The sequence below is a fragment of the Chelonia mydas genome, chromosome 13 (assembly GCF_015237465.2).
Source record: "Chelonia mydas isolate rCheMyd1 chromosome 13, rCheMyd1.pri.v2, whole genome shotgun sequence".
Taxonomy (NCBI): Eukaryota; Metazoa; Chordata; order Testudines; family Cheloniidae; genus Chelonia; species Chelonia mydas.
Window position 1 is genome coordinate 958,511 of NC_051253.2, and position 21,755 is coordinate 980,265.

General features: G+C 56.4%; 4 protein-coding genes across 10 annotated transcripts; 2 read left to right on the forward strand and 2 right to left on the reverse strand.

Moving 5' to 3' along the window:
• Positions 1–188: 188 nt before the first annotated feature.
• On the reverse strand, positions 189–20,913 carry CTSA (cathepsin A). Of its 3 annotated transcripts, XR_006285495.1 has the most exons (16): positions 7,931–8,066; positions 7,068–7,231; positions 6,385–6,496; positions 6,050–6,100; positions 5,519–5,605; positions 5,243–5,398; positions 4,731–4,822; positions 3,767–3,851; positions 3,338–3,429; positions 2,890–2,968; positions 2,213–2,361; positions 2,047–2,122; positions 1,752–1,841; positions 1,418–1,519; positions 760–983; positions 189–727 (listed from the first exon to the last, which is right to left on the reverse strand). XR_006285495.1 is itself a non-coding variant. In XM_037915305.2 (15 exons), exons 2-15 carry the CDS (start codon positions 7,229–7,231, stop codon positions 900–902), a joined length of 1,419 nt encoding a protein of 472 aa, XP_037771233.1. In that variant the 5' UTR covers positions 20,840–20,913; the 3' UTR covers positions 189–899. The 3 variants fall into 3 exon arrangements, 2 of the variants coding, with proteins under 2 accessions (XP_037771233.1, XP_037771232.1); XM_037915305.2 differs by lacking the exon at positions 7,931–8,066 and adding an exon at positions 20,840–20,913 and having other exon boundaries at positions 189–983; XM_037915304.2 differs by having other exon boundaries at positions 189–983.
• NEURL2 (neuralized E3 ubiquitin protein ligase 2) lies at positions 8,477–13,064 on the forward strand. Its single transcript, XM_043527336.1, has 2 exons — positions 8,477–9,637; positions 12,541–13,064. The coding sequence occupies exons 1-2, from the start codon at positions 8,962–8,964 to the stop codon at positions 12,654–12,656; spliced, it is 792 nt and encodes a 263-aa protein (XP_043383271.1). The 5' UTR covers positions 8,477–8,961; the 3' UTR covers positions 12,657–13,064.
• On the forward strand, positions 13,474–15,836 carry SPATA25 (spermatogenesis associated 25). The gene is made up of 2 exons (XM_027829961.2): positions 13,474–13,594; positions 15,016–15,836. Exons 1-2 carry the CDS (start codon positions 13,474–13,476, stop codon positions 15,834–15,836), a joined length of 942 nt encoding a protein of 313 aa, XP_027685762.2.
• ZSWIM1 (zinc finger SWIM-type containing 1) lies at positions 17,003–20,569 on the reverse strand. 5 transcript variants are annotated; one of them, XM_043527329.1, is made up of 2 exons: positions 20,251–20,569; positions 17,003–19,202 (listed from the first exon to the last, which is right to left on the reverse strand). In XM_043527329.1, exons 1-2 carry the CDS (start codon positions 20,516–20,518, stop codon positions 17,197–17,199), a joined length of 2,274 nt encoding a protein of 757 aa, XP_043383264.1. In that variant the 5' UTR covers positions 20,519–20,569; the 3' UTR covers positions 17,003–17,196. The 5 variants fall into 5 exon arrangements, with proteins under 5 accessions (XP_043383264.1, XP_037771230.1, XP_043383267.1 ...); XM_037915302.2 differs by lacking the exon at positions 20,251–20,569 and adding an exon at positions 19,993–20,011; XM_043527332.1 differs by lacking the exon at positions 20,251–20,569 and adding an exon at positions 19,798–20,002 and having other exon boundaries at positions 17,003–19,472.
• Positions 20,914–21,755: the final 842 nt, after the last annotated feature.

Here is a 21,755-nt window from a genome sequence, read left to right on the forward strand (position 1 = left end):
GCAGGGGGGAGACTATGAAAGTCTCCCCCAGCCACTGGGGAGCTGCTTCTCACCTGACCAAGGAAACTTTATTCCTTCCACTACTCCTACCCCTGGCTCACATGGGCCCCCTAGACATCCAGGCTCCAAGCTCTAGCCCCATGAGCTGGTGGGGATGTGGGGGAAGAAATGTGCAACAGTCACAAGGATCCAGGTTCAGCTGTGACATTTTATTGCAAGGCCCAGGGAGCAGCCCATGCCCCAGGGAGTGAGTGGGGGCAGGGCCAGGAATGTCTTCATTTCAAACCTCCTTCATCAGGACACGTGAGAACTTTCCCAGGGCAGACCTGAGACAGCACAGCCTCCTGCAGGCACAGGGTGTGATGCCTCAGCCAGCCCCATGGGACATGTGCAGGGGGCCTGGGAGCAGAACAAGGCCCTCGGGGGGGGGGGGGGTGCTGTTCCACCCCCAAGGTGAGATGGCAGCTCCAGGGCAGGAGGCAGCAGGACCCCACGAGGTAAAGGCCACGGCAGGAGCTCTGGAGGAGTGAGACCAGCCGTGCTGGGACAGGCAGCCTCCCATCCGCTGAGCTCTACCCCTGCCCCTGCTGTGCACTGGTACCAAGCCTGCACTGCCTACAGGCAGGGCCCCCATGAGAGGCAAAGGGCAGCACCTCCAGGAAGCACAGAAGCCCAGGCCAGTCTTCCCCTGGTGGAGGAGCTAGGGAGCAGTAGGGCACACACTGGCCTGGGCCAGCGGCCAGAGGCTTTGCTCAGCACTGTGGAAAACCCGTATCTGCTGCCGTTGCTGAGCAGCGAGAGGCCCTGGTCATGCCAGGAAGTGGCCCATGGCTGGGGAGGGGAGAGGCGAGGTGAGGAGCTGCCCCAGGCAGCAGTGCAGGCCCCGCTCTGCCAGACACTCAGTAGGGCTGCTGTTGAATGAAGCGTGTGAACATGGTGAAGGCGGCTTGCGGTTGGTCTGTGGGCACCATGTGGCCAGCTCCCTGTAGAAGACAGGTGAAGGCACCAGGTCAAGACCAGCCATGCAGGGCTGGAGGGAGCATCCAAGCAGCCTTAATGGGTGGGCCAGTGATTCTCAACCTCTGCCAGAGCCAGCCAGTCCCCCCTCCCACAAGATATCCCAACTCTCCCTGCAACTGGCCCAGCCACCCTCCTGCCTGCAAGGCTGAAGGTCGCTAGGTCCCAGAGGGTGGGTGAGGCCACAGCTCCAGCCCCCTGACCTCCCCTCCCAGACCAGCTCAGCCTCAGGCTAAAGCCCAGAGGAGCTGCTGAATCTCACCCCAGCATGAGGATGAAGGCAGTGAGGTCGAAGGGGTGATTAGGGGATTGTGTGGGGCAGCTCAGCTCCCAGCTGCTCATATGAACATGTTGCCTGCAGCCCAGGGTCCCACCCTGCCACGCCGGTGGGGCTGGTTACCTTGATGGTGAGGAAGGCGATGTTGGTGAATTCCTTCACAAAGCCCCCGATCTGGTCCTCAGTCCCATCATTATACAGCCAGGGCCTGCGGGCCACCTGCACCTGGAACCAGAGCTCAGCAGCCTTAGAGCTGACCCTGTGCCAATCTGGCCCCTCGCTCTCCCCAGGTGTCCCCTCCCCCAGCTCTGGGCAGGGCAGGCCATTCCCCGGACACTCCTGCCAGTACTGGCTCTTTGCCAATAGCTTTACCCTGATGCCTGGTCACTGCAGAAGTCCCAGGCTAGTGCTGGGCAGTGATGTGCTGGTGGGGTGCAAGTCCCCCTCCCCTGCCTACCTTCTGGTCCAGGGAGTCCACGAACCACTCGTCCCCCAGGAAGTTGCAGGCCATGTCAATGTCACCATTGTACACCAGGATCCGGTATTTCTGCCAAGAGCAGAAGGGCGTCACCTAGGCGGAGGGACAGCCGCTCTGCGCCTCACCTCAGGGCACCTGGCAGCCAAGGGAAGGGGCTGGGCAAGCTCAGCAGCTGGCTGCGGAGCTGGTGTGTCAGACACGCCTGCAGCTGAACCCCACCTCGGGTGTCACTTCTCCCCCGGGGCCAGGCGGGGGTCTGGGACCTCTGACTCACCATGGTGCCCAGCAGCTTCAGGTACTGGTCGGCCACAGTCAGGTACTGCCGCTTGTAGCTGTGGTTCACCTCAGAGCTGCGAAGGAACAGGCAGAGTTACCCTGGTGGAGACCCACCCAGGCCTGGCCAGGAAGCGGGGTCCCCTCCAGGACAGAAGCCTCCTCACCTGCATATATGCCACTCAGGTGCCTCTGGAGAGATGTGCAGTGCCTTCCTCACTTCTGGGGTGTTCAGGTAGGTGGTGGAGGCTGTGGAATTGGTGCAGGGGGGTTCCAGGCGAACCCCTTTCTTGGCTGCTGGCATCCGGAGCAGATTCTGGGAGAGGAAGAGAGAAAAGCTGCAGCCGTGGGGCAGAGACCCAATTCCCCCAAGCCTCCTGCACAACGCCGCAGGGAGCGTTAACCTCCTCTGCCCTGGCCCACCACGGGCAGCACTGCAGGCTGACCAGAGCCAGTGCCAGCCCCAGAGTTTGAGACACTGCCTGCCCAGAGGTCATACGAGGTTAGCACAGCAGGACAGGGCTCCCTCAGTCATAGAATAGCAGGGTTGGAAGGGACCTCAGGAGGTTTTAGTCCAACCCCTGCTCAAAGCAGGACCAACACCAACTAAATCATCCCAGCCAGGGCTTTGTCAAGCTGGGCCTTAAAAACCTCTAAGGAAGGAGATTCCACCACCGCCCCAGGGAACCCATTCCAGTGCTTCACCATCCTCCTAGTGAAATAGTGTTTCCTAATATCCAACCTAAACCTCCCCTACTGCAACTTGAGACCATTGCTCCTACTTTGTCAGGGCTGGCAGGTACCTGTTCCCTACACCCCAGAGAGAAGGAGCCCTGACACTTACCTGCCTCCAGGAGTACTTCAGGGGCTGCTGGATGAAGGAGATGCCCAGGTCATGGCTGATGAGCTGATCCTGTTCATACCTGCAACCAGGGCGAGAGCAGCCTCAGAACCAGGCCTGGGCCCCTCTGCGAGCGCCTCCACCCCCAACCCTCACTTGCTCAGGCTCCCCTTTCTAGGGCAGATTATTAGACTAGGCCATTGGTCTAGGCATCCTACTGAGGAAGGACAGAGCCCCAGACAGCAGCCGGGAAACCCAAACCCAAGCCGCTTCCTGGAGGGATCCTCTCCAGGGCCCCTGCCGAGATGGCCAGCAAGGACCTATTTGCAACAGGTTGGCAGACTCCTGCACTCCTCCCACTGGCTACTGGGCTGCAGGACTTTGAAGCAGTGCTGATCTCTCCAGACTCAAGTCAGCCACCTGGAGAGGAGCTGGAGCCAGCTGTTCCTACCTGTAGCTTCCAGGGACGCCGCCAGCACATGGGGCATAGAGATTGTAGATGTTCAGGCCTGACTCCTCCACGATCTGGATCATCTCTTGCATCTGGAACAAGCCATGTGGGTTGGAATCCAGCAGGCATGTTACAGCAACTCATAGCTCAGGTGCTACCATGGTCTGCAGGGCACTGACTGATTCAAGGAGCTGCCATGGGCCCTATCTGCTCAGCCACCTGTCCCTTTAAACCCTGCCCTTGGATCCAATCCCTCCTGGAACCAGGCCTGGTCAAACAGCCAGGGTAAGGACCTTGCTGCTGGTGCAGAACCCAACACAGGGCGCAGGCATCAGCCAGACTCTGCGCTGCCCTAGGGAATGAGCGCGCTGCTACAACGGGCTGCGTGGTGCGCCGGGCCCTCCCCAGCACGCCCTGGCCAATACTCACCCTGAGTGTGCAGTTCAGGTTGGAGCTTTTATGGAAGTTGCATTTTCCCTGGGAGCAGCAGAAGCGCTGCAGATCTGTCCACAGCCTGGAGCAAGAGACCCTTGTGAGTACATGGAACAATGCAAGAGGCCAGGACATGAAGCCACCAGCCTGTAGGAAACTCCAATGGCTACCAAGCACTGCAGCACTTCTCTGCTACACAGGCTCCATGGGCACATCACCCCTGTCCCCTGCTCTCACAGGGCAGCAAGGAGACTCCTCATCTTCACGGTACTCACTGGCCTGCATGCAGAACAGCTACAAACCTAAGGCTCTGGGCTGACAATCATGAAGAACTCCACTCCTCAGACACAATGGAGCTGTCCCGATCAGGGAAAAGCAGGTGACAGAGCTGCCTCAGGAGTGGCCCCAGACTGTGGGACAAGGGCCCACCCCAAACCTCCTGTGCCAAGCACACTGCTCCGACCAGCCTTCTCCAGTATGGCAGAGCAGCGCCGGCACAGAAACCAAACCCGAACCACCCCTCCACTGCATGCAACCCTCCCTGAGGAGAGGGAGGAAGAACATGCCCCATGTGACAGATGTCAGTCACAACACTTACTGCGTGCCCGGCCAGTGCTCAGACACTGCAGAGAGGAGGATGGGGGGAGACCTCAAGTAGAACAGAATGGAATCCCCAGCAAGCAGAGTCCTGGGGGCATGGGCTAGTCTTCCAAGCCCTTTCATCACAGCAGATCCCTGTCCCTGGAAAGGCTGCAACCCCCCAGCAACAGCGAGGAACTGGCCTGCTGGTGCCCCAGCTGTGCTGCGGGAACCAAGTTTCAAGGGCAGCACCCTGGCCAGGAAGGCTGGGCCAGAGCAGAGAATGGCCACTGACTCTCCCATTTGCACTCAGATTCTGAGCGCTCGAGGCCAGCTCCCTCTAGCTGAGGCTCAGTAGCCCACAGCCCCTGCACATTCTTACCTGGTTCCCAGGAGGCCGTGGTAATAGGCAAAGTAGACCAGGGAGTTGTCATTGACCTCATAGGAGGAGAGGCCATTTCCCACGGCGAGTCCCTAGAACACAGGGCGCAGCAGGCAGAACTTGCTGGGCATTCTTCCACACCAGAGTAGGGACCAAGGCACCCACTGAGCGGAATCAGGGCAGGGCAAGCTGGTCTGGACAATGGGGTCTCACAAACCCCCCACTGGAGGTGGATATCCCGGAGCAGTTTAAGACCCCGCAGCATGGACATGGTATGATGCAAAGCCATGGGGAGAGACCTGTCCCCTTGGCACACTCTTCCCTCTGCTGGAAGGCATCTCCACTGAGGCCACCTGGTCCCTCCCCCTGCTCCTCCCCATCTGCTCAAGGACTGGCCCACATTACAATGTGCAGCAGCAGGAAGAAACCGTGAGGCTAGTGGGATTCACATGGCTGCCCTCTCTCCTCACCATATGCTCCAGGGAAGGGGCCAGAGCCTGCATGTCCCTTACCTTCAAGTTGATGCTGGCGTCCTGCATCACCCACTCGGCCAGCGTGGGTATGTAAACGCCCGCATAGCTCTCCCCAGTGAGGAAGAACCTGTTCTTGCTGTACTCCGGGAAGAGGCGGAAGAACTCCTTCAGCGCCAGATAGTTATCGTGGGCCACCTGCAATCAGAGAGGCGGCTGAGGCAGGCTGTGCTTTAGGCCCCCCGCTCCTTGCTGCAGGAGCTGGACAGTAAGGGTGGGGACAGGTGTCACTGCTAGCAGCCCCAGACTCTCACTCACCTGGGTGTCATTAGTGGCATACTGTTTGTCATCAGAGTAGGAGAAGCCAACACCTGCTGGGGACTCCAGGTACAGCATGTTGGCAATCTGCAGAGACAGCCACAGATCACTCAGGGAGAACAGGTAACAGCCAAGACCCTCCACTCTGAGGCTCTGAAGGTGCCAGATCATGGTACTAGCTCGATCTCCAATTTAACCATAGCACCTGCTAACACGGTCAGGTTAAAGTCTCACTTCTTTCTGGTGCTGGCTAGAACATGCTGGCTAACTCCCTAGCACCATAGCTTTATGTCCTAGTCTAGACTGAACCTAGGAGGCAAGATGGAGGGAAATAAGGGAGAACCTGCCAGAGGCTCCATTTCTATGGGAAAAATGAAGGCAAGGCTTAGGGCTTCCCACAATGTGTACAAGGCCCAGCACCCTCCTTGGCCTGCACCCTAGCACAGCTGTTGCCAGGTGCACAGGACAAGCCGTTCCACTCCCATGGCAAGGGTGGAGGAGACAGTCCCTTTCAGGAAGAGGAGTCCATACCTTATTCCAGGAATAGTCATTGTACTGCAGGGTGGTTCCATCTGGCTGAATCTGATAAAGGAGAAGCCTCTGTTACCGTAACAGAAGAGCCAATGCAGGAGATGCACCCTCATGCTAGCCAGCCTGTCCCCCTTGGAGGAAGCAGCAGAACCATCCCCAAACCCAGTGCCTAGGTGGCTTGAACCAGCAGCGTTCAGGAGATAGCAAGGTTCCCCTCCCTGCAGTTACAGCCCAGTCACTGTCAACCCTTGGAGAGATATTGTTCCCAGCAAACCAGGGCAAGGGTGGGGGACTTAGGGTGGCTCAGGCCAAGGACAGGGATGGTGGTTACTTACGGTGAAGGGGCCATGCTCTGTCAACAAGCCAGACATGGAGCTGCAGCCAGGTCCCCCGTTCAGCCACAGCACCAGAGGGCTGCTCTCAGGGTTGCTCTGAGCCTCTGTAAACCTGCAGACACAGTGATACGCAGACCTCAGTGGTTTAGGAGTCAAATTAGTGATTACCCAAAAAAGCCAGGAGTGGGAATTAGTGCTCTAGTAAACAAAGCAATGATGGATTCATAGTGAAACAGTAGGACATGGAAATATTTAGTGCACAGATCTTATTCTCACAGCAAAACGACTGACCACATATATTTTATCAACTACACACGTCTGGTCCTGTCCACACTCCACTCCAAGGCTGCCTCCTACTTCCTGCTCTTGCCTCCCATGGCCCAGCACTCTGGGCAGTTCCTCCCTCCCCAGCAGCCAGGGTGGGGAGCTCTGGACTCTAGCAGGAGATGGGGGGAGGGGTAGCGCCACCCATGTTAACAACCTAGTAAACACAGCCTGGTTGGTTAATGGCTAAATCCCCAGTGTTCTAGGATCACCAGAGCCGCCCCCAGTGGAATATCCCTGCTATGGACAAAGTACCCCATGAGCCCAGACCCCAACCCACGGCTCATCCCCCCCGGGACCCCACATGGGGCAGAGGGAGGGCAGCAGAGGGGCGAAGAGTCCCCGCGCCCCGCCCCTACCAGTAGTGCAGGCTCTTGTGCGGGTCGACGCGGAGGTAGCCCGAGTAGTGGCGGAAGGAGGGCTGCTTGGCCAGCCCCGGCAGGTAGGTCACCTCGTCGGCGGGGGGCGCAGCCCCGACACGGGGGGCCGCCAGCAGCAGCGCACAGAGCAGGACGGGCCCCATCTGCAGGAGGGCAGAGGAGAGTCAGCCTAGCAGGGGGAGTCCCGGCCCTGCCCCCGGGCCCCCCCAAACTCTGCCCTGCCCCCTAGGGCCAGGACCCCCCCAGCCCCCACCCCCAGTCAGAGCCCCCCGGTCCCAGGCCCCCCAGCTCTACCCCCAGGGCCCCGTCCCCATGGTCCCCCGGACTCCACCCCAGCCCCCGGGCCAGGACCCCCTGCTCCCCAGGACCCCCCCGGACTCCGCTCCGCCCCACCCCCCAGAGCCAGGACCCCCCGGCCCCGCTCAGAGCCCCCCAGAGCCAGGACTCCCCGGCCCCGCTCAGAGCCCCCCAGAGCCAGGGCCCTCCAGCTCCACCCCCATGCCCCCCCGGGGCAGGACCCCCCCGCTCCCCAGGACCCCCCCGGACTCCACTCCGCCCCACACCCCGGCCCCAGGACGCCCCCGGCCCCGCTCAGAGCCCCCCGGCCCCAGGACGCCCCCGGCCCCGCTCAGAGCCCCCCGGCCCCAGGACGCCCCCGGCCCCGCTCAGAGCCCCCCCAGCCCCACCCCCATGCCCCCCCGGGCCAGGACCCCGCCCAGAGCCCCCCAGAGCCAGGACCCCCCGGCCCCGCTCAGAGCCCCCCAGCCCCAGGGCCCCCCGGCTCCAACCCCACGCCCCCCGGGCCAGGACCCCGCCCAGAGCCCCCCGCCCCCGGCTCTCACCTTCCGGCGGCGGCAGCAGGTTCCCCTTCACTAGCAGGCAAGGCACGTGACTCCCGTTCATATAAACCGAGACCTTCACGTGACGCTGGGCGCAGCTGATCGCGGAGAGGCGGGGCCAATCCCGAATAGAGCCAATCAGAGCCCAGCGGCGCCCAGTCCCCGCCCTCAAGTGCGGCTTCTGTCCCGTGCGGGAGCAGCGCCGCCTGGCGGAGGGGCCGGGCGCTGGGCGGGGCGGAGCCGCATCGGGCCGGGGGGACGCACGGGGCGCAGACGGACCCGCCCCGTCCCGTGGCCCTGGCCGGCGGGGGGCGTCGGGGGCGGGCAGCAGGAGACCTGGGCCCCAGCGCAGCCTGCAGCCGGGTCTCCCTGTCCGCAGAAGGGCCGGTGGGGGCTTGTGAGCCAGGCCAGCCCTGTGCGCCAAGTCGCGTGACCCCATGTCCCCATCCCATAGGGACAGCCCCGATATTTGAGGCTTTTTCTTATATAGCGGCCCCTTAGCCCCCCGCCCCCATGTTCACACTTGCTGTCTGGCCCCCCTCGCTCCCAGCTCCCGGTAGCAGATGCCCCCGGGCACAGATCGCCAGGCCCTGCCTCACTCGGCAACACACCCAATGCAGCGTGCCTGGGCGAGCCCAGCGCCGGGGGCCACAGCAGCGGGGACCCGCCCCGGGCTCTGAAGGGGAGGCAGTGCCCGGGCGAAGGAAGGGCAATAACAACAGGCTGAGCTGTAGCAAAGTGTTTAATTTTCATGCTCGGGTGCCGGCTGTAGCAGCATTGTCCACCCACAGCCCCATGAGCGATGTGAGCTCCGCGCTGCTCAGGGCGACACGACACGATGCCGGCTTATTTTCTCCAGCTTCGCTCAGGCTCTCCATAGCAGCTTGGTGGCACTAGGACCCTTGAGAGCCTGAGTGGGGCTCTGCTTTCCCGATTAGGAGTGTACAAATGTCACCACTCGAGGCAGGTGCTTGAGCCTGACTGGCCTGCTTAAAAATAGCCACAACCCTGTGCTCTCTGGGAATGCCACAGAGATGGCTGCTGCCTGCCACCCACCCACCCGCTTCCACCTCGTCCATGGCACCAACATCCGCATCGACCCCTCCCACACTCAGGCCACCAGGGTGGAGAGCTTTGCCAACGGGCTATGTTTCAGCCAGGAGCCCCTGGAGCCTGGACAGATCTTCCTGGTGGAGATCGAGGAGAAGGAGCTGGGCTGGTGTGGCCACTTGCGGGTGGGGCTAACAGCACATGACCCAAGAAGCCTGGATGTGGTGCCAGAGTATTCGCTCCCAGACCTGGTCAATATGGGGGACACCTGGGTTTTTGCCATCACCAGGCATCACAACCGTGTTACTCCAGATGGCTCGGAGGCCCGGGTCCAAGGCTTCCTCTCAGACCCCTACCTGCTCATAGAACAAGTCAGGATTCCCCGAGACAAGCTAGTGGGACGGAGCAGGCCCAGCCAGTACAGCCACATGCTGGATGACTTGTACAAGACAAATGTGCTGCCCCCGACAGCCCGGAGGAGCAGGATTGGGGTGTTGTATGCCATCCGGTCTGACGGGATGGCAGACATGCACATCATCATCAATGGAGAGGACATGGGACCGAGTGCCAGGAGCCTCCCTGCCTCCCGCCCACTCTATGCAGTGATCGATGTCTTTGCGTCAACGAAGAGCGTCCGTGTCATTCAAGTGGAATATGGCTGTAGGTATCTGTGTTTCCTCCCCTCCCTGTAGAACTATGCTGGACAGGCCCCCGTTGGCTGGATCAGAGTTCAGGAAGGTCAGAGTGGGGTGAGGCTCAAAAAAACTACTTACATCCAGTAAGATTAAATATCTCAGTCTACAAGGGGCACAAGCTCAGATACCATGGTGCTGGGCATGGGACTGACAGATTAGACAGGAGAAAGCACTCATTTCCTGCTGGATACAGCTTTACCCCTGAAAATCAGACCTAGCTCATTTCCCCAACACTCATTTCTCTGACCTTCCATCTCCTGCATCTCTGACCTCTCCATCTTCTGGCACCCTGGCCTTGTTGCTTCTTTTCTCTACACTCTGGAGGCTCTCACCTCTGTGTCCTGATCTCCATGGCTCTAGTTTCTGCCTCCCTGCCCTGCCCACCTCTAGTCCCTGAGCTCCTCCTGACTGCTCTCATTTTTGTGACATTTCCAAGTTGGGATCAGCTTAGAGAGGCAGTTCTGGGCTGAGGTTTGGGTGCAGTGAGCTGAAACAGTGTGTTGCCATTTATGTGCTGCAGAACTTCCAGGGACTCCTGTGTTACGGCCTCTGGTGAAGATGTTCATAGATAGGGATAGTGGGTACAGGACCATCCAGCCCACTCCAGTAGTGGTAAAGTCATTTCCATCGCACAGCTGTTCAGTGGGCCATGTGTGAAATCAGTTTGGTGTCTCAGTCAAACTCCTGATGGGACAGGTGGCCATGTCACAAAATCCACCATCGCTAATTAGCCACCTCGTTAGCTACCTTAGAGAGGCCAAGTACTAAGTGAGACAAGGAGACTGTGTAAGAACTCTTGACAGAAGTTAATGGCTAGTAACGTAAGAATTGCTATGCTTGCTAATATGCCACATTTGTTGTAATGGAACAGTGCTTATTGACTGATACCTGGATTCTAGATGTGAGGCCACATGTACAACACTACGATAAAACCAAAGAACAATTATAAATATGGAACAGGCACAAGAGTGACTTATCGAAGTAGGGGAAGCCTTCCCTTGTTTCACTGGCTTAAAGTTCAGATTATTTTGGCACCAAGGCTAAAGTCCGGTGGTTTCTCAGCTAGTTGTTTAGAGTTAGTTCTGTGAATATCCAAACACAGGGAGATAAGATGTGCTCTGCTGTGCAGGCTTTTCAGTCCTAGGATGATATTTTGAACCTGACTTGTGTATTTGCATGTGCAATTACCAATCATTAAAACTACTTTGATCTAACATGACCTCAATGCTCTAATGAGCGACTTTGGTAGCAAGCAGCCTCTCATGGTATTCCTGGACTGGACCACACCTTTTGTGGAGGGCCTGTGTCCAGCTCAGAATGTGAATAAACATCTTTTTCCCCGTCAGCCCTCTAGGCTGGAAGCTGTTGGGGGCAGTTGCAGTACCAGGCAGGTTGCCTCAGGATGTTCACTCGGGCTTCGTAAAATGGCTGGAACTCACGCAGGAGGCAGACTGTGGCTCGTCTCTCACTTAACTTAAGGCTTCAGTAATTTCTATTTCTGCAAAGCTTTCTTAGCATATAAAGAGAAGTTTTACTGCCCCTGTTTATTGGCCAGGAGCCAGTTTGCAGAGTAAACACAGAAAGCAGAAGCTGCCACCACTGGTGATGCTTGTGTGTCGCAAGGGAGATTCAGGGCGAGTGGACATGGGGAGGAGGACACTGCTGCAGATAGCGACAGGGAGACTTCTTACCTAGTCCCCTGGTCATAACAACCCGAGCGCCCAGTGCCTCCACGTTAAGGTAAACAAAACTATCTGAAAATACTCCCAAGCTCAGACACATCCTCTGAACAGTGGTAAGATGTTTGGGCTCAGTAATGCTCTACTTGTATCTCTGCCTCAGACTGCACCTCAAATTCCTAGAAGTCACCAGCACTTACGGCAGCCATTTTACACAGAGACATTGAGCAAGAGTTCAGATTAATCACAGCTGACGGGTTCTTAACCACAGGGCTGACACAATGGCCAGATCATTCCGTCCTTTGAACTCTCCATCTCTCTGAGATGGTCCTGTAGTCAGGGGTGGGGCACTGTAGCAGGATAACATGGGGTGAGCAGGCCTTGCTGCTGCCTAGACTGTACTAAGGATAGCGAATTCACTCTCCAGGAGTTTCTGGTGACTTTTACCAGAATAACTCAAGTAACTCAAAGAATTAAGAAAGAAAATGTCTAGAAGCACCCTGTAGATTTTATTTTTTCTGTTGAGTGTTGAGAACCTTACAGGGAATCTGATGGGACTTTGGGGGTGGGGGTGGGATCAGAGCCTGCGGCCCAGCAGGAGCACTGCTGCAAGGGAACAGAGAACTCACTGACTAAACCAGCTCTAACCAGTTAATCGTAACACGGTTGTGAAACCAGTCTCTTGGGGAAACCCCAGCCAGATCTCTGAGGCAGCCAACATTCAATCCTGCGTGTTTGCTAACTCAGGGACAGGAAGAGAGAGAGAGGGGAGGGCTGGGGAGCAGAAGTTCATGCAGAGTTTAGATGAATTAATAGGGCCTTTTCAAAATCCATCATGAAAATGCACCAGCACAGGCACATAAACTGCTCTCCTAGCGTTTACTGGGAGGATAGAAAAGTAAGTACTTCCATCCTTCACTCTCGTGCTTCTCATCAGTAGCTCTCCCAAGGGGCAGCACTATTTGCCAGGAGAGCCTTGCCCCAACATAATCAGCAGGCAGATCTTTGTGAGTCTGAATTAATCGTGCCCTTGAAGCAGATTAATCTGCTGCTGTCCCAGAACAAACTGCCTTCCAGGAGCCACTGTCCTCTTCTCTTCTGCAACAGTGCCACCTGCCTCCTAAGCTTGGGGTGATTCAAATGCCCTCAGAGCAGCAAGCTCAGCTTCTTCCTTTCCTTCCTCTTTCAGTCCCTTCCTTACAGACCCTCTGTAGACTGGTCATCCAGAAGCACATTGTCCACCGATTGGCCATCGATGGGCTGGACCTGCCTCCACTGTTGAAGAACTTCTGTAAATATGAATGAGATGACAAGATCTCCTTCAGCAGGCAGGCCCTTCAAACTTGCAGACCCTGTGAGTGACCAAGAATGGCCTTCCAGAAAGGGATCCATGCTTCCAGAACTGCTCTTCCATCTTCAACCAAGGAGCCCCAGGAGCAGAGGTGACCCCCCCCACCCCCCACTTCACAGCAGCTGACTGGAACCTCAGCAGTTACACCCATCCTGACACACATTGTGCCATGGAAGTCTACTGTGCCATAAAATGGCACAGAGACCACTGGAATGGCAGAGCCTTACAGCAAAGACGGTCGATAGCAGAAGGGAAGGAATCGCAGCAGTGGGGGGATTCCCTGCACACAAAGGGACATGGAGGGATTGGTGCCAGATTGTTGTTATAAAAATGAGAGGATAATAAAGTGCTTCAAAACAGAAGCAAATTGTTGGGAATACTGGTGTGGCTTACTCTCAGACTCCTCCACATAGCAATGGGGAGAGGGTGGCACAGAATATCCCCCTGAGGTTGTGTCAATTTCAGGTACTTCAGAGTCAATAAACTTGCCCTAACCAAAGGAGGTTCCCATCAGCATCCTGCATAAGAAGGTTCCGAAGGGACAATCCAAGTAAATGTGGAGCCCTGGCTGCTTCTTCCAAGCACAGAGGGACTCAGAGCCATTAGAAATGGAATAGATGAAGCAGGGGTATAATTCCCTGCTTTGCAGGATCATGGGATCTCAGTGGGGATGAACAGAGAGTTAGAATCGTGGCATAAGCAGGCAGGGAGGTCAGTGGCTTGCTGGTTCCAGTGTGAGGTAAGGTCAGGGCCTGTGATGCTGGTTCTAGAATGGGGAGAGGTCAGTGCTGGTACATTATGGGGAGAAGAGGCACCAGCCTGAGTCCTACACTGGCAATGTCTTATTTTATGAAGGAAAAAGCTTCTTCGGGTTTTTTAACTTCCATCCAAGGTAACTGCTTTTCCTTCCAATATGGAATCATTTTGTACAGAAACCAGAAAGTGATTGGAAGGTGGCTCAAAGATCTGTTTGCTGCATGGCAAATTTACCCATCAAATAGAAGATTTAGGATTAAGGGCTTGTTACATCACAATCCACACTTCATATGGAGGCCCAAATAAAATGCCACCCCGAGGTGGCATGTAAACAGGACATGACTATATCATAATTATCTCAGCAATCCCTGCTTTGTACAAGGCCTTTCCATGGTCCAGGAAGTTATAATCATATAGTCCTATCTGCCCTGCAAAACCAAGCTGCATATTAACTATGTCAGAGCTCCCCGTAATTGAGCTCTAATCCTCCATCCCAATCTGGATGGGAGGTGATTCCACCACCACCATTCCCCACCCCCACCCCTAGCTGTAGATTAGCTGGTCCATTTGTACAGATAATACACTCTTGATGGGTCAGCGTCGCTCTGTCCCACAGTAGGGCAGCAACATCCAAGTCTGCAAGACTTTCCTTATTAAATTCCTCAGGAAAGCCTGCCTGCTACCCCTCAGAATGAACAACACACTCTCCATGTTCAAAGCACTGGCCAAATGTTAACTAACTCACCACACTATGCAGAGGGGGCTGAGAAGAGAGGCCTCAAGCCCAACTCCTTTCTTTCAGCTGGAAACAAAGAGAGCCAGCACCATGTGAGGATCAGTTCTTTGCAGATTATGTCTGTCAATCCCACCAATGGCTGGGCAGGTGTTTGCACACACAAAGCAAGCCTCTCTTTGAAAATCGGGCCCTAGCTCATTAAGAAAAAATACAGCAGAGCTGGGATTGGAATGCAGCTGCCAATGCAATGTGCGATCACTAACCCATGCGGCTTCCAGCTCACAGGGTGGAGCGGGATGCAGGAGGAGAGTGTCTCCTGAGCCCTGCAACTGGAATGAAAATTACACCCTAGTTCTCATTCCACTGGTGTAATTTCTCTTAGGAAAGATGTTTACTTAAAAATAGTGGTGACTTATTTCCAGTGTTTCACATGTGATGGTAGATGTAATGGACAGCCCTGGGGTATGAATGCAGCGGAGAGCCTGGTACAAACGATGTATATTGTAAATCAATTCTGCCACAAACTGACTTCTTGCTCCTCAGGCACCTATCTAGGAACATGCAGGACTACATTTTCAAAGCTAGGCCTCAGATTTGCAATTTCCAGTGCTGGGGCACACCACAGAATGTTAATGTGCTCAATTACAGAGCACAGCAAAACCCCTTTGAAAGCATGGCCGCTTTATTTTAGTGGTTGAAAGGCTGTTTATGCACAGACCTGCCTCAGCCCTGGAGCCCACCTGTTGAGGATTGGCAGAAACCCAATCTACTATTAACATTCAGTCTTCTCCTATACTTTATCTTTTCCTTCCCCCTCACAGATGCCAGCAGACAGCTCCAAGTGGCAAAAACCAACCTACTAAGTGTTTATCAGTCTGGGGAGACATCTCTTCCTGCTGGGGTTTTGGTTCCAGGAGTGCTCAGACGGAAGCCACAGGAAATTGCAGCTCCTTCACACATAGAAGCAACCCTTCTGTATCAGGAGAAGGCACTAAAGCAGCCTTGTAGTGGTGCCCAGCAGAGTCCAAGGTTCCCTCTCAGTAGCAGATCAGGGTACAGGGACGCAAGGTGGGAGCCTTACAGTGGACACTACTGTGGAAGGTACTCTAGAAAGTTTCCCCAGCATAAACAGGATGAGATCTCTGTATGGGATTATCCATCTGAACGGGTCAGAGACAAGTGGCCATGTGGCCCCTCTGGCATGTATCCAAGTGCCTCTGTGAAAGGATATCCTCCAACTCAGCAAAGGAATGGGCAGCACGTTGGTGAGCTGGGCAGCCCAGGGGGAGACTTCCCACTGGCTACCTGTGGATTTCCTCCCAGAGGTGCTTTTCTTATGCCCATAAAACTCAGTAAGAACAGAGGTGGACAGTCAGTGCAGAACCCTCCTCCAGATATCTGCATCCTCACTCTTGCCATGATGATAGCTGGCATCCCCACAGTGCCTGTGCCAGGGATTAAAGAGGAGGATCTGATCAGAGCTGCACAGAACTTCATGACAGAGAATCCAGAGCAAGGTGTACAGGGGGAGATAACTCCAAAAAGGACAGGGGATGCACAGTTCTGGAAGAAAGACAGACCAAGGAAGAAACCAGTAGACACAGGCTTCCAGCCCCTTTCCATAGCACACTTTGAGAAGTAAAGCCAAGGAGAAATTCACAATTCAAAGCAAAAGGCTTTCACGAAAATATTGGATGCTATATTTACATAAAGGAGATTATATTACAGAACTCTAGCTCAAAAGGAAATATCTAACTATACAGTAGTTCTGTTCCCGTGAATGGAGTGTTGATTCGGAGGTTAACAAAACTGTGAATGAACCATTGATAAAAAAAAACCACAAACAATTTGATGTGACATGAATAAATCAGGCTAGCTAGGGTGGGACAAATTACTTACCTAAATAGCACCTTCTGTCCTATTCCCTCACCACTCCCTGCTGGCCGGTACAGAATATTATATCTACATATCCCTGCCCCCAGGATCTCCTTGCCTGAAGCTGCCAGAAAGGGACCGCACACCAACCCATCCATATAGCCCCGTGTCATGAAACAGCTCTTACTGGCTGGGACTGTGGCTGCTCTCTCCTCTGCATGCCCCCTTTGTCCCATTACAGTACATGTCCCACTACCGTATATCTGATTTCTCCACTTCCCTGTTTGTCTTCCAGTAACTCTAATTTCAGATTTACGGTAACATTGATTTGTTCCCTCCTCCCATGTCAGTGACACGCCTGTTGATGACAGAGGGCAAATTTCAGAGTTGCCATAACCAGCCAAACCACTCCAGTGCTCACAGCAGAGGCTGCAGATAGCAGCTCCCTGGTAGCATGGGTTGCTACCCTCCAAGGTTTGTGGCTCCTTAACAAGCAGGTTCAGTTAAATAATTAGAGGCAATGAAGTGAGACAAGAAAAAACAAAAGATGTGGTTTCAAAACAAAGGTCTGACTTCACATGAGCAAATACTGCTCTACCAGACTAGTGGGAAGCCCGGGGAACCACAGGCTGGCTCAGATACACACACCACAACAGATACACACCTGGGACTAAACCATATGAACCCTGCTGCAATAACAGATAGCAAAAGGATCCCATGAGGGTCTGAATGCATGAACTATGGTTCAGGCAAGTTAGTCCCAGGTATTACCCTCCTCCCCAACTCCATTCCCAGCAGGGTTTCCTGTTGGCTGGGCCAGAGACAGACTTCCTACCTAAGTCCACTTCCTTAGGTCTCATAGGCAAGAGGAAGTGTTCACCCAGTAGATATTTAGGATCTGAAGCCAAAGGGGAAAAACTACCATGATGCAGATTAAGGCGCACATTTATAGTTTCTAAGGAGAATAAAGTGGAAGACATACCACTAGAGAAGACATACCACTAGATTACATTTTAACAGACATTTTTGTAGTATTTCACACCTCACTTCTCCCAGAGGCCCAGACAGCTGGAGAGTCACACCTCGAAGAGGCCTAGAGCAGAGGCACAGAGCTCTCCAGTTCTCAACTACAGCTTCACCTGAACATAAGGTCCAATCCAGCTATCGGCCAATTCTCGGAGGGTGTTGTACCTCCGATCAAACTCCTCCCTGCTGCACTGGGTAAGAAGCCGGCTAATCTCCGCTGTAAGAAAGGACACTGCTAAGGATTTATCCAGAGACTCATTCCAGGAGCTTTTCAGAACCTCCAAAAGGCCATCAGTCCCATTTTGCCCTGCCTGAGAGATATTAGGTTCCTTCTGCCATTGCTCGCTCAGCATCTCTGGCTGTAAGATCTTCTTATCAGAGTTCAACACAGCCAGGATGTGCCTGCAGGGCAGCTGGAAAGCTTGATTGAAGTGGCAAGTGCAGCTTTTCAGGCCCCTTTGGTTCACTTTGTGGGTGTCTTCGAGGATCTGTATATTGACTATGTCTTCATTGGTGCCTATGAGCTGCACAGACTTTTGTGCCACTGCAAACTCGTTCAAGCATAGTCTGGCTGCAGGCTCTGTGCAAATGTCTCTCAGTGACTGCCTGATGCAGTCTTCAGTCTCTTGGTTACACACCACATCTTGGTCACCCTTTGGGTCTTCAGTGATGATCTCCAGTTTAATTTCATGGGATAAAGTATCCAAGGGGCTCTGAGGGTTTGCTAGCTGGTTCTGCGGGGCAGGCAAGGGATTCTGAAGAATCAGGGGATTTGGAAGGGAATTCTGACCTGGCCATTTCTGATGAGCTGCTGTGAGATTGAGAGAAACTGGCAAAGAATACGGAGCTGGCTCGTTCTGAAAAGGGAAGATCTGAGGGGCTGCCAGCTGATTCTGAAGAAGCAGGGGGCTCTGAGGAGCTGCCAGGGGATGCGGAAGAAGAACCAGGGGATTTGGAGGGGAATTCTGACCTGGCCATTTCTGATGAGCTGCTGTGAGACTGGGAGAAACTGGTGGAGAACTCTGAGCTGGTTGATTCTGAAGAGCTATTTGGGGGTTGTGACAGGTTGGTGGTGAGTCCTGAGCTGGCAGGCTCTGAAAAACTGTCTCAGTAGACATGGTACTGCTAAGAGGGTTAACAGAGAACAGCACAGCATCAGGTGGCCTCTTTGAAACACACTTCTGGTAGTGTTTCGCCAGAGAAGTGATGCAGATCTCCAGAGACAGTCCAGTGCAGAAGACCTGGCTTAAGCCCCGTGTGATGATCTCCAAGTCTTTAAAATACTGATTGCATTCCATCCAATTCCTCCATCTATGCATAGCCCATATCTTGTCATTGAGAAGCCAGTGAGTATGAAGCTGGGGAAGCAAATCTGGCTTTACAAAGTCACTCAGGATGGTATGCATCATTTTCAGGTTGCTTTCAGTGGCTGCACACATAGTGTTCCTCAAGGCATTTAAGATCAGTCTCTCTGAGATGCATTCCAAAGACATCTGATGAATCTTCTGCTGCAGGTGCTTGCATACATGGAAAACAGACAGCTGCACCTCTGCAGATGGGAATGCTTCAGAAAGCGTCTGCAACAATCGAAAGTGTGGATCTACCAGAAAGGTCTTAATTTTCTTCCACTCAGGGTTGAAGGCCTTGAAGGTCCTATACATGTGAGCCAGGCTTTCTGCAGATTCTTTAGCTGGGACAGCAAAATGAATTACCTTTGTCATCTCACCCTGCAGCTTCAGGAAAGGTCTGTCCACCATGAACATATACAGAGCTTTGCCCCGCGGGTTGTGGGTTCTGTGGATGAATATGACATCAGGAAAATGCACAAATATGTTCCTCATGAGGACGGTCTGGAAGCTGATAGAGTCCAGCTGAGAGTTTTTATCTAACTGATAAGCGACCAGGGAGCCACAATCAAAGCTCAGCAGTTCCTTCACGGTAACGAGGGCCATTGTTAATATGAGGGGTCTATTCCCCCTTTCCTTACAGCATTCAGCCCCGACTCTCTTTATGACTGGGCGACTCCCTGTGATCCATCCACGCTGGGAATGCCAGGGTCCTGATGACCATCCCAACAGCCACGCGGCCTCGGCGGGTGACGGGCCTACTGGGAAGGCGGAAGAAAGGCGGAGTTAGACGGCCGCATTGCGCGTGGCCAGCGGCGCTCGCCCACACGGGCAGGCACCAGGCCAGGGAGCCACAGAGCAAAGCCCAGCTGCGGGGTGCCGCCGGCAGGGGGCAGCCCGTCTCTGGCGGGGGGCAGATCGCCCCCCCACCCGAAACTGGACTGCGGAGGTGGGGCCAAGGGAAGGAAGAGGTCCCGGCATGCACTGCTCCAGCCCCGCCCTCGTGTGTGTGGCGGGGTGGGCAGCCCCACCTCCCGACATGCACTGCTCCAGCCCCGCCCTGGCTGTGCGCGCGGGCGGGGGTGGGCAGCCCCAGCTCCCGACATGCACTGCTCCAGCCCCGCCCTGGCTGTGCGCGCGGGCGGGGGAGGCTGGCCTCACCTCCCGGCATGCACTGCTCCAACGCGGCCCGGCTGTGCGCGCGGACGGGGGAGGGTGGCCCCAGCTCCCGACATGCACTGCTCCAGCCCCGCCCTGGCTGTGAGCGCGGGCGGGGGAGGGTGGCCCCAGCTCCCGGCATGCACTGCTCCAGCCCCGCCCTGGCTGTGCGTGCGGGCAGGGGAAGGATGGCCCCACCTCCCGACATGCACTGCTCCAGCCCCGCCCTGGCTGTGCGCGCGGGCGGGGGAGGGTGGCCTCACCTCCCGGCATGCACTGCTCCAACGCGGCCCGGCTGTGCGCGCGGACGGGGGAAGGATGGCCCCACCTCCCGGCATGCACTGCTCCAGCCCCGCCCTGGCTGTGAGCGCGGGCGGGGGAGGGTGGCCCCACCTCCCGGCATGCACTGCTCCAACGCGGCCCGGCTGTGCGCGCGGGCGGGGGAGGGTGGCCCCAGCTCCCGGCATGCACTGCTCCAGCCCCGCCCTGGCTGTGAGCGCGGGCGGGGGAGGGTGGCCCCAGCTCCCGGCATGCACTGCTCCAACGCGGCCTGGCTGTGCGCGCGGGCGGGGGAGGGCTGGCTCCACCTCCCGGCATGCACTGCTGCAACGCGGCCTGGCTATGCGCGCGGGCGGGGGAGGCTGGCCCCACCTCCCGGCATGCACTGCTCCAACGCGGCCCGGCTGTGCGCGCGGACGGGGGAGGGTGGCCCCAGCTTCCGACATGCACTGCTCCAGCCCCGCCCTGGCTGTGCGCGCGGGCGGGGGAGGGCTGGCCCCACCTCCCGGCATGCACTGCTGCAACGCGGCCTGGCTATGCGCGCGGGCGGGGGAGGCTGGCCCCACCTCCCGGCATGCACTGCTCCAACGCGGCCCGGCTGTGCGCGCGGACGGGGGAGGCTGGCCCCACCTCCCGGCATGCACTGCTCCAACGCGGCCCGGCTGTGCGCGCGGACGGGGGAGGGTGGCCCCAGCTTCCGACATGCACTGCTCCAGCCCCGCCCTGGCTGTGCGCGCGGGCGGGGGAGGGCTGGCCCCACCTCCCGGCATGCACTGCTGCAACGCGGCCTGGCTATGCGCGCGGGCGGGGGAGGCTGGCCCCACCTCCCGGCATGCACTGCTCGAGCCCGGACCCTGCAGGAGGCCTCCGCACGGCGACGGAATGTCCCGGCGTGCCCCGCTCCCGCCCCGCTCCAGGAGCCGTCCCGGCCGCTCTCCTTTTCTCGCCCGCCCCCTCTCACCTTAACGCGGCGCCTGGTCCGTCATCGCCGCCATCTTCTTTGCTTGGCCCGGGGCACAGACTGACAGCCAACCAAACCACCAATAAAAAAGCGGCTGTTCCGGAACGCCAGCCAATCAGAAGAGATCCCGACTCTCTTCAGGCGACTCCACCAATCAGAGTACAGAGAGAACGGACAGACTAACCAATCAGAGTATAGCATGGCCGTGAGCGGGAGTCCGGTCTCCATGGTTACACGTCCTCCAATGGGAGCGGCGGAGAAGGTCCCAGCAACATGTCTCGGACCCCGCTGGGCTGGGTCATGTGACCCCCCCCCCCCCCCCCCCCGCCAGAAGCAGGCGGCGCTGAGCGAGGGCACCAGGGTGGGAGGGGACCCGGGAGGTTCCCGTCCAAGCCCCGCTCAGAGCAGGGCCAACCCCCAACTAAACCGTCCCAGCCAGGGCTGTGTCACGCCCGGCCTTAAAAACCTCTAAGGCAGGAAATTCCACCACCTCCCTCGGGAGCCCGTTCCAGGGCTTCACCACCCTCCTCGTGAAATCTCCAGCCTAGACCTCCCCCCCTGCACCTTGAGACCACTGCTCCGCGTTCTGTCATCTGCCTCCCCCGAGAACTACCCAGCTCCATCCTCGCTGGAACCCCCCTTCAGGGAGCTGAAAGCAGCTATCAAATCCCCCCTCATTCTTCTCTTCCGCAGACTAAACAATCCCAGTTCCCTCAGCCTCTCCTCGTAACTCATGTGTTCCAGTCCCCTCATCATTTTTGTTGCCCTTCGCTGGACGTTTTCCAATTTATCCACGTCCTTCTTGTAGTGTGGGGCCCAAAACTGGACACAGTACTCCAGATGAGGCCTCACTAATGTTGAATAGAGGGGAACGATCACGTCCCTCGAGCTGCTGGCAATGCCCCTACTTATACAT

What these genes read in the sequence shown, in the direction of transcription:
- NEURL2 (XM_043527336.1), top strand. Translation starts at nt 8,962, where the DNA reads ATGGCTGCTGCCTGCCACCCACCCACCCGCTTCCACCTCGTCCATGGC. An exon ending in CATTCAAGTGGAATATGGCT is followed by an intron (nt 9,638 to 12,540) that starts GTAGGTATCTGT and finishes TTCCTCTTTCAG; the next exon opens with TCCCTTCCTTACAGACCCTC.
- SPATA25 (XM_027829961.2), top strand. Translation starts at nt 13,474, where the DNA reads ATGGGGAGAGGTCAGTGCTGGTACATTATGGGGAGAAGAGGCACCAGC. An exon ending in TTTTTTAACTTCCATCCAAG is followed by an intron (nt 13,595 to 15,015) that starts GTAACTGCTTTT and finishes TCCCCCTCACAG; the next exon opens with ATGCCAGCAGACAGCTCCAA.
- CTSA (XM_037915305.2), bottom strand. Translation starts at nt 7,231, where the DNA reads ATGGGGCCCGTCCTGCTCTGTGCGCTGCTGCTGGCGGCCCCCCGTGTC. An exon ending in CACAAGAGCCTGCACTACTG is followed by an intron (nt 6,497 to 7,067) that starts GTAGGGGCGGGG and finishes CTGTGTCTGCAG; the next exon opens with GTTTACAGAGGCTCAGAGCA. An exon ending in ATGACTATTCCTGGAATAAG is followed by an intron (nt 5,606 to 6,049) that starts GTATGGACTCCT and finishes CTGTCTCTGCAG; the next exon opens with ATTGCCAACATGCTGTACCT.
- ZSWIM1 (XM_043527329.1), bottom strand. Translation starts at nt 20,518, where the DNA reads ATGCCGGGAGGTGGGGCCAGCCTCCCCCGTCCGCGCGCACAGCCGGGC. An exon ending in GGAGCAGTGCATGCCGGGAG is followed by an intron (nt 19,203 to 20,250) that starts GTGGGGCCAGCC and finishes CCGCCTTCCCAG; the next exon opens with TAGGCCCGTCACCCGCCGAG.